This window comes from Oncorhynchus nerka, linkage group LG25 (assembly GCF_034236695.1).
Source record: "Oncorhynchus nerka isolate Pitt River linkage group LG25, Oner_Uvic_2.0, whole genome shotgun sequence".
Classification (NCBI taxonomy): Eukaryota; Metazoa; Chordata; class Actinopteri; order Salmoniformes; family Salmonidae; genus Oncorhynchus; species Oncorhynchus nerka.
The window spans coordinates 48,422,578-48,435,185 of NC_088420.1; the positions used below are offsets into that span (position 1 = coordinate 48,422,578).

The 12,608-nt window shown below is 45.4% G+C and overlaps 1 protein-coding gene across 1 annotated transcript in view; it reads left to right on the forward strand.

Moving 5' to 3' along the window:
* Positions 1–12,608, forward strand: part of LOC115109607 (engulfment and cell motility protein 3-like) — a 34,969-nt gene that overhangs the window by 14,585 nt on the left and 7,776 nt on the right. Inside the window, exons 5-15 of the mRNA XM_029634711.2 lie at positions 1,566–1,616; positions 1,765–1,934; positions 2,766–2,865; positions 4,886–5,037; positions 5,269–5,347; positions 5,665–5,715; positions 5,917–6,039; positions 6,248–6,370; positions 6,704–6,808; positions 6,959–7,067; positions 10,413–10,549. Coding sequence (XP_029490571.1) covers positions 1,566–1,616; positions 1,765–1,934; positions 2,766–2,865; positions 4,886–5,037; positions 5,269–5,347; positions 5,665–5,715; positions 5,917–6,039; positions 6,248–6,370; positions 6,704–6,808; positions 6,959–7,067; positions 10,413–10,549 — 1,200 coding nt within the window. The remainder of the gene's footprint in view (positions 1–1,565; positions 1,617–1,764; positions 1,935–2,765; positions 2,866–4,885; positions 5,038–5,268; positions 5,348–5,664; positions 5,716–5,916; positions 6,040–6,247; positions 6,371–6,703; positions 6,809–6,958; positions 7,068–10,412; positions 10,550–12,608) is intronic.

A 12,608-nucleotide genomic window follows, 5' to 3' on the forward strand; every position in this document is an offset into this window, starting at 1 on the left:
CTTGATAGTAGAGGATGTCACTGTCATGCCAGTGATGTCTGAAATGTCATCAACGCCAGTGACCTGGGTGTGGGTGGCTGTTGGAGCTAAACTATGCTGGTGACCTTTGGAGAGGTCAAACACACCCCTCGACCAGGGGCAATGCAGGTCATTTCCAAGGGCCTAAAGTAAAATGCCTGCCATAACAATGTGCACATAGGAGAGATATGCGCAAACATGACAGATATGGCAAACCTGCAACTCCATATTTGGAAGTGCTTAGGTCACCTGACTTTTGTCAGGGATTTGATGACAAGAAAAATACAAAAAGTTATCACGTGTAGAAAGTTATTTATATTTGTATAAAACAGTTTTGTACCCATAGAAAGCAGTTTCTATAAATAGCTGGCAGCCTCTAGTTCGGCCATGTTGATGCCTGCCTTTCAAGGCTGCAGAAATGATAGTATGGTAACCATATGTGTATCCATAGTACGTCCAACGTAAATAATCGAAGCCCTAGAGGACTCTATATTTGCAACACTATTGCGGTGTACACCCGTTAATCACCCAACTAGTTGAATTAGCTGGCCAGTATGATAGCACCACTAAATGTGAAGGATATGTCATACATTGTAAGGGATTATAATCCATCCGCTGTTTTATGTTGCACAGACGATGAGCATTATGGAGACATAAGTATTCCTGAGGCCTCTCTCCGTTTCCCCAGGAGAGGCATGCAAAAGGTAGAGGTGAGGTGTAGGATATGGGCTCAGACTTTGTAACGGTATTGCTTCTGTCACTCTCCTCGCCTCAGTCTGGGCTTGATCCAGGGACCCTCTGCACACATCGACAACAGTCACCCTCAAAGCATCGTTGCCCATCGCTCCACAAAAGCCACGGCCCTTGCAGAGCAAGGGAAACGGCGACTACAACTCGCTTTCTACGCGTGATAACTTTTTGTCTTTATGGCAGTCATTTAACTTGAGGCCCTTGGAAATGACCTGCGTATTTTCAGTTATAAAAATATCCGAATGCAATTTATCGATTTACAAATACTAATCAAAAGGTGTTTGTTTGTGGATTAGTGATTTACATTTGTGGATTGGTACTTATTTGTACAGATCATGATATACAAATACAAAATGCTGTGAGTTCACAATACACTTGGCATGATATTGATCCCAAAGCTCAATTCAAACAAAAGGTGTTTTTTTACGCACGTGAACCAGTGTGTACACACTGGAATTAGAACGCACAGGAGTTAATGAGAGAACAGATGGGCTGCACGCGTCAACGGCGTCATAGCGTGTGAAATTATAAAGCAAGTCTATTTTTGCGTTTGTGGGTGTCTGTGGAGAGATGTTGAGCTATTTCCTGGGCTATTCACCTGAAACTAAATCAACTCCATCTCTCTCTCGCTCTTTTTTTTCTCTCCCTTTTTTCTCCTCTCTCTCTCTCCTATCTCTCGCTCGCCCTCTCTCACTTTATAATTATGTCCCTTAGTACAGTTTGAAAACAGTAATCAGTCTAAGCCATTTCTAAGTCGGTCTTTATTGCCTGTATGACTGTGTGTCATTGTCTTCTAGAACCGTCTGGACATAAAGAATGGCTGCATTCTCCGTCTGACCAAGGCACCGGTGAGTCTGCAAACAAGAGCCTGACAGAGATAATCCCCTCATGGCTGTGTGTGTGTCTGCACGCTCTGTAGGCCTATTACAATTGCATTATCAGTGTAACTACTTCGTCCATCCTTTTGTCTGGGGTTTTATGGTGTGCGTGTTGTAGGGCCGTTGTGCCGAGGACCTCTACAAGGGCATCCAGAGCTCCGACTCAGACGTGCGCTGTGATTCGCTGAAGCAGCTGGCCTGCGTGTCTACTGATGTCACGTTTGCTCAGGAGTTTATCAGCCGTAATGGCCACTCTCTGCTGGTGAAGATCGTAGAGGACGCTCACGAGTCAGTTCCCTTCTCGATGTCTCTCTATATATGTCAATGCGTCTCAATGTGTCTTTGAGTCTTTGTCTCAGTTTGTCTTATTTTCCCCAATAACATATAACACTACAATCCTTCACTCTCTCTCCAACTAACCTTCTATAGTGGATGGGGGGGAAGTGCATATATTTGCTGTGCTTTGATAGTTGCTGGTGAAGAGATATGAGGTGATTTCCTCACATGTGGGAACACATTCCTGGGTGAAGTATGGGCTGAGTCTGGCCTTTTCCTCACACTGTTAGCATAGTTACTATGGAGGAATTCAAGGAAGCTGTAATTGGTTTCTTTAGTTGCATTATGGGAGTCAAAAAAGGACATCAAGTTGGTATGGAGAATTGGCTCTGAAGAATTTTCAGCTTTGTGTTGCATAGCTAGTGATTGGGTTAAGATGTTTATCAGAGACCCAATGGGATGCCATGGATATGAGCCTGATGTCATGCTTTTGACGATGTACCATCATGCCTTGTTTAGAAAACACACTTTCCCACGAATCAATTATACCACTTGAATCCCAGTGAAGGCATGAAACACATTCTGTTAATCTTTTTATTTAACTAGGGAAGTCGGTTAAGAACAAATTCTTATTTACAATGACGGCCTACCTTCGTACCAAACATGGGGGAAAGGTATCAGCCTGGGACGGTTTAGTCTGGTTTAGTCTTCTTATCTGTACCTGGAACCCAATCAGTGTAAATGCTCAGTGTTGTCTATGGTTTTCTATGTCAAGGTTGTATTCAATGATGTTCTAATGTTCTGGTCTAAGAGTTTTTTGTGTGTGTGTGTTTTGTTTGTAAGGGCCCCTCTGATCATGGCCCACACACTGACAGGCTTCATGGAGCTGATGGATCATGGGATTGTATCATGGGAGAACGTCTCTGCTGTCTTCATCAAGAAGGTAGGTTCCTCAACTATTGGCGCCTATAGACGAAGTGGAGGACTAATATATATATATATATATACATACATATATATATATACATACATACATGCATACATACAGTGGGGCAAAAAAGTATTTAGTCAGCCACCAATTGTGCAAGTTCTCCCACTTAAAAAGATGAGGCCTGTAATGTTAATCATAGGTACACTTCAACTATGACAGACAAAATTAGGATTTTAAAAATCCAGAAAATCACATTGTAGGATTTTTAATGAATTTATTTGCAAATTATGGTGGAAAATAAGTATTTGGTCACCTACAAACAAGCAAGATGTCTGGCTCTCAAAGACCTGTAACTTCTTCTTTAAGAGGCTCCTCTGTCCTCCACTCGTTACCTGTATTAATGGCACCTGTTTGAACTTGTTATCAGTATAAAAGACACCTGTCCACAACCTCAAACAGTCACACTCCAAACTCCACTATGGCCAAGACCAACGAGCTGTCAAAGGACACCAGAAACAAAATTGTAGACCTGCACCAGGCTGGGAAGACTGAATCTGCAATAGGTAAGCAGCTTGGTTTGAAGAAATCAACTGTGGGAGCAATTATTAGGAAATGGAAGACATACAAGACCACTGATAATCTCCCTCGGGGCTCCACGCAAGATCTCACCCCGTGGGGTCAAAATTATCACAAGAACGGTGAGCAAAAATCCCAGAACCACACGGGGGACCTAGTGAATGACCTGCAGAGAGCTGGGACCAAAGTAACAAAGCCTACCATCAGTAACACACTACGCCGCCAGGGACTCAAATCCTGCAGTGCCAGACGTGTCCCCCTGCTTAAGCCAGTACATGTCCAGGCCCGTCTGAAGTTTGCTAGAGAGCATTTGGATGATCCAGAAGATGATTGGGAGAATGTCATATGGTCAGATGAAACCAAAATATAACTTTTTGGTAAACTCAACTCGTCGTGTTTGGAGGACAAAGAATGCTGAGTTGCATCCAAAGAACACCATACCTACTGTGAAGCATGGGGGTGGAAACATCATGCTTTGGGGCTGTTTTTCTGCAAAGGGACCAGGACGACTGATCCGTGTAAAGGAAAGAATGAATGGGGCCATGTATCTTGAGATTTTGAGTGAAAACCTCCTTCCATCAGCAAGGGCATTGAAGATTAAACGTGGCTGGGTCTTTCAGCATGACAATGATCCCAAACACACCGCCCGGGCAACGTAGGAGTGGCTTCGTAAGAAGCATTTCAAGGTCCTGGAGTGGCCTAGCCAGTCTCCAGATCTCAACCCCATAGAAAATCTTTGGAGGGAGTTGAAAGTCAGTGTTGCCCAGCAACAGCCCCAAAACATCACTGCTCTAGAGGATATCTGCATGGAGGAATGGGCCAAAATGCAAGCAACCGTGTGTGAAAACCTTGTGAAGACTTACAGAAAACGTTTGACCTCTGTCATTGCCAACAAAGGGTATATAAAAGTATTGAGACACTTTTGTTATTGACCAAATACTTATTTTCCACCAGAATTTGCAAATAAATTCATTAAAAATCCTACAATGTGATTTTCTGGATTTTGTTTTCTCATTTTGTCTGTCATAGTTGAAGTGTACCTATGATGAAAATTACAGGCCTCTCATCTTTTTAAGTGGGAGAACTTGCACAATTGGTGGCTGACTAAATACTTTTTTGCCCCACTGTATGTGTGTGTATGTGTAAGGAATTAGACAATACATTTAGGTTCGGTTTCCAATACATAGATTAAGCCCAGTACTGGACTAAAAGGGTCTTTCAGATATAATCATCTGAGAGTGATATTTAAAGCCAGGACTAGACTTAATCTGTGTCTGGACAACTGGACCCATAATATTCATGTGTGTAATCTTTGACCATGAAGAAATGTCTGTAGGAGCTCTGGTGACCACTAGTCATCATGCATAGTTTCAACCGATTCCATTCCCATGTTTCTTTCCCACGCTACTCCTCCTGTATCTATCTCACCCGGTGTCTGACTCATCGTACCTTTCAGATTGCCAGCTTCGTCAATGCCACGGTGCTGGATGCGTCCATCCAGCAGGTGTCCCTGGCCATCCTGGAGAGCATGGTGCTGAGCAGCAGCAGCCTCTTCCAGCAGGTCAAGCAGGAAGTCACTCTAGAGAGACTGCTCTCACAACTGCAGGTGTAAGTGTGGGTTGTCCATGGGTAGCATGGTGGCAACGAACGACGCGCAGTTCCTCCAATGAATGAGTGCGCTTATACTGTAAATGCTTACAAACATAGAGACCCCATCTCCAAATAATTTTACAGTTAAATCTAGCTCTGAAACATGCAATTTTAAGCTTGCCCAGTGTCTGAAGTCTACTCATCGTCGAAACAACACTCATACGCCCACCCATACTATCTTTATTCCAGGACAAACCAGCAGATTCAAACCAAAGCCATGGCCCTCCTCATGGCTCTGCTACAGACAGCTGGACATGCAGACAGACAGGTACAACATGGTATCTCTCTCTCTTTTCTTTCCCCATCGCCTGCCCTGGTTTCCAGAGTGAGGTGCAAGTCACTTTAATCCGTTTAACCAGGCTGAGTGAGTCTGTTCAAAACAAAGGGTTTTAGACTGATTTATGTGACCATTATGTCACTGCAGCTGGGGCAAAGACCTGCTGTGTCCCTCCCCCTGACCTGATTTGTGACCGAGTAGCTTTTACTGCCTCCTTGTGGGGAAAGTAGTGTCACTGCATTTCATAATTACCACTAGTACCGTCAGTTATTAATAATCAGTTAATAACATACACTATTGCTTTTCAGGAGCTGTTTGTCTTCCTAGGGAAGAAAAATCTTCGACAGTATATCTATAAGGTAAAGCCATTTTGAATGTTCCTAGATTGAGGTGCAATGATACCTGACTGTCATTGCTCCCTTTCGAATATCAAATTGGAGGAAATACAATTCTCGTTATAGCAGAATTATTATTATTTTTTGCCTCCTTTCAGTCATTTTATCCATAGTAAATACCGCTCTGTTTTGAACCTGTTCCTCGTGGTTTGTTGTGACCCACAGAACATCATCCATAGTTCTGCCTCCGTGGGGGATGAGATGGCCCATTACCTGTACGTCCTCCAGTCTGTCACTTTGAACCACCTGGAGTCTCGCATGAGGATGCCCCTGGACTCCTACAACCAGGTGAGTTAGATGACCCCCCCCACCAACCACAGCAAACCACTGTCTCTAACCCACTCCAGGAGAGAGGAGTTTAATGAGAAGTGCTGAATCAGTATCCTTGAAATCCACTTAGTTAGTTATTTTTATATATATATACTCCTTCTCATTACCTCTTTGTCTCCCTCTACTGTTATCGACCCCATCCTTGTCCTCCCCCTTCCTCCTCCAGGACCAGAGGGAGATTCTACATGGCCTGCGGCAGGCGGCCTTTGAGACGGAGAGTGAGAACAGCTTGAGTCATGAGCGACGACGCTCTCTCTGCGCCAAGGAGTTCAAGAAGCTGGGCTTCTCTGTGAGTCTACTCCATGAGATTCCACTTACCACCACCTCATTCGGTCCCACTCACTGGGCCTCTGTGTCTCTTCACTCACCTCGTCTATCACTTACTGTCAACAATAAGCTGTCGCTTTCAACTGAGTCGTATTCTCATCTATACCAACCGTTGCTGGTTGATATAATTGCCCCGCTATCAGACGTTGTGATTCCACTCTTATCACTTACTATTAATCATTCACAGTTGCTAAACTTGTCCGAGTCTTATTCTAGTCTATACCGTTCTTCATTGTCTCCCACCATACACCGTGTGTGTTCTTATCCCTGTTCTGTCCTCTCTCTCTCTCTCCAGAACAACAGTAACCCAGGTCAGGACTTGCTCCGGGCCCCTCCAGGCCTGCTGGCCCTAGACACCATGGCCCACTTTGCCTCCCGCTACCCCGATGCCTACAGCAGGGTGAAAATAGGGAGGGGAAGAGAAATCAAGGGAACGGAGGGTGTGGGAGGGAGTTAAAGGGACTAACATGGGTCTTTTGTTAAGGTGCAGGTTAGGTAGGTATGTCATCTTCATGACACTTTCTCTCCCTTCTCTGTTTCTGTCTCTTAGTTTGTTCTGGAGAACAGCAGTAGGGAGGATAAGCACGAGTGTCCATTCGCCCGCAGCAGCATCCAGCTGACTCTCATCCTGTGTGAGATCCTAAGCATCGGAGAGCCCCGTAAGTCAACCTGAGCTAGTACATGTGGTGTTGACGCATATCCCACTGTAGTTATTGGGGTCAAATTTGTCTCCACTTTTGTGGATTGGGGCGATCAGTCCTTGGTTCTAAATATTGGGGAAGATGCCAGAGCTAAGGATGACGTTAAGGAGTTTAAGTATAGCCAATTGGAAGTTGTGGTCTGTATATTTTGTTATTTCATTGAGGATACCATCGACACCACAGGCCTTTTTGGATTGAAGGGTTTGTATTTTGTCCTGTAGTTCATTCAATGTAATTGGAGAATACAGTAGGTTCTGGTAGTCTTTAATAGTTTTTGTTTTTGCTGTTTGTTCTCTGTTATAAGGCTAAAAAGATTGGAGAAGTAGTTTACCCATACGTCTCCGTTTTGGATAGATAACTATTCGTGTTGTCTGTTTAGTGTCTTCCAATTTTCCCAGAAGTGGTTAGTCTATGGATTCTTCAATTACATTGAGGTGATTTCTGACGTGCTGTTCCATCTTTTTCCGTAGTGTATATCTGTATTGTTTTAGTGATTCACCATAGTGAAGGCGTAGACTCAGGTTTTCTGGGTTTTTATGTTTTTGGTTGGATAGGTTTCTCAATTTCTTTCTTAGGTTTTTGCATTCTTCATCAAACCATTTGTCATTGTTGTTCATTTTCTTCAGTTTTCTGTTTGAAATGTTTAGATTTGATAGGGAAGCTGAGTGGTCAAATAGACTGTTTAGGTTTTCTACTGCCAAGTTTACACCTTCACCATTATAGTGAAACGTTTTGTCCAGGAAGTTGTCTAAAAGGGATTGAATTTGTTGATGCCTAATTGTTTTTTGATAGGTTCCCACACTACTTTCATTCCATTTATAGCATTTCTTTATATTATTCAGTTCCTTTAGCTTTGATGCCTCATGATTGAGTATTGCTCTGATCTGTGGTCTGGATGTAGGTCAGGGGGAGGTGTCTCGTTGGTCTGGATGTAGGTCAGGGGGAGGTGTCTCGCTGGTCTGGATGTAGGTCAGGGGAGGTGTCTCGCTGGTCTGGATGTAGGTCAGGGGAGGTGTCTCGCTGGTCTGGATGTAGGTCAGGGGGAGGTGTCTCGCTGGTCTGGATGTAGGTCAGGGGGAGGTGTCTCGCTGGTCTGGATGTAGGTCAGGGGGAGGTGTCTCGCTGGTCTGGATGTAGGTCAGGGGAGGTGTCTCGCTGGTCTGAATGTAGGTCAGGGGGAGGTGTCTCGCTGGTCTGGATGTAGGTCAGGGGGGAGGTGTCTCGCTGGTCTGAATGTAGGTCAGGGGGGAGGTGTCTCGATGGTCTGGATGTAGGTCAGGGGGGAGGTGTCTCGCTGGTCTGGATGTAGGTCAGGGGGGAGGTGTCTCGCTGGTCTGGGCGGGGTGTCTGTTGCTCCTGTGTGAGGTGTTGGGGCTGCAGTTGAGGGCGATGTCCTTTAGGGTATGGACAAAGGTTTGCACTGCTGCCTTGTATAGGTGGACCTGGTCGTAAAGGCTGGGCCAGGTGTACATTTGCTTTTGAGGCACAGTCAACAGGAAATACTTGCGTTTACCCGCTGTATGGTAGCAAGGTGGAAGTATTTTCATGGTAGCAGGGTGGAGTTAACCACTTGTGCTTTGGGGAAGGTAGAAGAAGCTTTTTAAATTACTGCCTTTAGTGCTGTGGCCACCCTTTTCTCCTGTGTTCTCAGGTCATTTGTGCCTGTGTGTATTATTATGTGGCTAGGAGAACCTTGTTGGACAGAAGGTCTAGGGTGCGTTGGGTGTTTGGACTCTGTTTGGGGAAAAAGTACATTTTCTTGTATATATGTCCTGTTTGAGTCCATAAGGAGTACGATCTGTGTCTTGTGTATGTCCTCAGTGGGTGTGGAGGGGTTGTCAGGAGGGCTATCAGGGTGGCTGACAGGAGGGGTGCTCAGAGGGGGTGGGATCCCCTGGGCTTGGGGTTCTTCATTTGTCTGTCTTACTGGGATGTCGAGGCTATGGTCTGTGGTGTCCAGACTTTTGTCAGGGTCTGAGGTGGGCTGTTCTGCTTGCTTCTTTGTGGGGGTGGCAAGCTCTCTAATGGGTTGTTCTCCGTCACATGTCATCGTTCTCACCTTCTCCTCGAGCACACTCACCTTCTCCTCTGTTGCTCTGTTCTTCTCCTGCTCTTCTCCTGTTGATGTTGTCTCACCACAGTCCAGTGTCGATATGTTTATCTCCACCTCCAGCTCTCTGTGTCTGGTTGAGGGGGTGTTGTTGAGCTGGACTATTTTTTTTGTGCTGACTGGAGTGTGTTCACCTGCTTTTCCAGCTCCACCTGCCTTACTTCCAGCTGGGTGAATTTATCCTTCATTTCAATGAGGGGGTAGTACTCTGTGCTGGGAGGTTTGACATTCCTCTTGCGGTTGCTCGTCTGTGGAGTTGAATAATGAAGAGGTCTGGTCTGACACTCTCAGGGTGGGGATATCTTTCTCAAGAGAGAGCTTACCCTGCTGAGCTACCTCTGATTATGTGAAAGTCCAGCTGAAACTGTTTGGGAATGCCCTGTACCATTACTGTTCCAGACTTGTACAGGTTGACGTTGGCTGACTCCGAGTCCTCGGTGTCTAATCCTGAGTTTCCACCCATCGCTAACACCCCCCCCCCCCTCTGTTAAGAGGGACAGTGTGTTAATATAGCACTGCACCATGCCAGGGGATGGTCTGGTTAATATAGCACTGCACCATGCCAGGGGATGGTCTGGACAGTGGGAGGGGGCTTCAGATGCCTCTGCATTTGGGTGGGGTAGGCTGTGATACTCTCCTGCCATTGTTGAGCTCACTTCTCTCTTCACACCTCAGTGCAAATTGAAGTTGCATTCAGATATGTTCTGTCCTAGCTAAGGCTTTATCTTAGCATTCAGTCCTTATAAAGTAAAATATATCATTCTAATGTATTTTTCTTCTTTGCTTTCAATGTAGCTTCAGATTAAACATTACTCCGTTCCAGGTTGGATGGTGTTTTCAGGTTTCTGTTGTTTGTTTGCCAGAGCATTTGCTGTATAGCTTGGAAATAATAATCTTTGGTAGTATGAACCCAAAATCAGGTTGTGGGTTTAGAGTTCTGATTTGCAGTGAAGGTTATGTTGTGGAGGGTAGTATCCTGTATATGTCCTTGCTGAAAAATCCAAGTTTATCTGACTCTAAATCTATATTTTTGTAAAAACATGCTGAAAAATGTGAGAGCTCATCTGCTCATCTTTCTCTCACTCACTCACTCACTCACTCACTCACTCACTCACTCACTCACTCACTCACTCACTCACTCACTCACTCACTCACTCACTCACTCACTCACTCACTCACTCACTCACCACTAGCCTCAGAAACAGGTTCAGACTACCACCCCATCTTCTTCGCTCAAGACCAGCTGCTGGACGAGCTCTTCTGCATCTGCATCCAGCTGCTCAATAAGACCTGGAAGGAGATGAGAGCCACGCAGGAGGACTTTGACAAGGTAACACAACCCACACTGCAATGTCACCATATAGCTCCCTCTTTCTCCATGTCTCACTCCCACCCCATGTCTCAGCATCACATCTGTCTTACTCTCACCCTATATCTCACCCTTTTCCCACACTCTCTAATGTACAAGTACAAGAAACAGCCTCTTGCCATTTGAAACAAAGTAGGTGAAGGGTACAGGGAGCATGTCTACAAGTAGAGAGCAGGTATATTACCTGACCAAAGGTATGTGGAAACCTGCTCGTCAAACATCTCATTCCAAAATAATGTCCATTAATATGGAGTTGGCTCCCCCTTTGCTGCTATAACAGTCTCCACTCTTCTGGGAAGGCTTTCCACTAGATGTTGGAACATTGCTGCAGGGACTTGCTTCCGTTCAACCACAAGAGCATTAGTGAGGTCGGGCACTGATGTTAGGCGATTAAGCCTGGTTCGCAGTCGGCGTTCCAATTCATCCCAAAGGTGTTCGATGGGGTTGAGGTCAGGGCTCTGTGCCAACCTGTCAAGTTCTTCCACACCGATCTTGACAAACCATTTCTGTATGGACCTTGCTTTGTGCACGGGGGCATTGTCATGCTGAAACAGTTAAAGGACTTTCCCCAAACTGTTGCCACAAAGTTGGAAGCACAGAATTGTCAATAATGTCATTGTATGCTGTATGGTTAGGATTTCCCTTCACTGGTACTAAGGGGTCAAGCCCAAACCATGAAAAACAGCCCAAGGCCATTATTCCTCCTCCACCAAACCTTACAGTTGGCACTATGCATTGGGGCAGGTAGCGTTCTCCTGGCATCCGCCAAACCCAGATTCATCCGTCGGACTGCCAGATGATGAAGCGTGATTCTTCATTGGTGAGAACACGTTTCCACTGCTCCAGAGTTCAATGGTGGCGAGCTTTACAACACTCCAGCCGATGCTTGGCATTGCACATGGGGATCTTAGGCTTGTGTGTGGCTGCTCGGCCATGGAAACCCATTTCATGAAGCCCTCAACGAACTGTTCTTGTGCTGACGTTGTTTTTAGAGGCAGTTTGGAACTCGCTAGTGAGTGTTGCAACCGAGGACAGATGATTTTTACTAGCTACGAGCTTCAGCACTAGGCAGTCCCATTCTGTGAGCTTGTGTGGCCTACCACTTGGCTCCTAGACGTTTACACTTCACAATAGCAGCACTTACAGTTGACCAGGGAAGCTGAAGCAGGGCAGGAATTTTACGAACTGACCATTGTTGGAAAGGTGGCATCCTATGACGGTGCCACGTTGAAAGTCACTGAGCTCTTCAGTAAGGCCATTCTACTGCCAACGTTTTCCTATGGAGATTGCATGGCTGCGTGCTCGATTTTATACACCTGTCAGCATTGGGTGTGGCTGAAATAGCCGACTCCACTAATTTGAAGGGGTGTTCATATACTTTTGTGTGTGTATATATAGTGTATGTTGTATATCATGTCCAAGCGTGTTGCAGTGTATCGTCTGATAGATGGTCTATTTGTTTACATTGCCAACTGTGGAGGGGCAAAGTGGTAATCTAATTTAGAAAATCAAACTTCAAAGCACTCCATGGCATCCGGAGCGGAATGGCATTTACCTGCATGCGCTACACCGAAAACAATAAGTTCTCTGTGTCCTGTGAGCCACCATCGTATGTTCTCTGTGTCCTGTGAGCCACCATCGTATGTTCTCTGTGTCCTGTGAGCCACCATCGTATGTTCTCTGTGTCCTGTGAGCCACCATCGTATGTTCTCTGTGTCCTGTGAGCAAGCATCGTATGTTCTCTGTGTCCTGTGAGCAAGCATCGTATGTTCTGTCCTGTCTGCCACCATCGTATGTTCTGTGTCCTGTGAGCAAGCATCGTATGCAGGATAATACCATCCATCTGCCACAGCCACACAGAGTAGGAAACACAGAGTTTAATCTATAGAGGGCTGTGGGAGGCAACCAGCTGGGGTATAATTAGTCAGTTGTAATCGTTAGAACGGGACATCGATTAGTCATCCAGAATGGCTACCACAATGGAATATCGACTGGCTGCCCTATCTAAATGTATAGATAC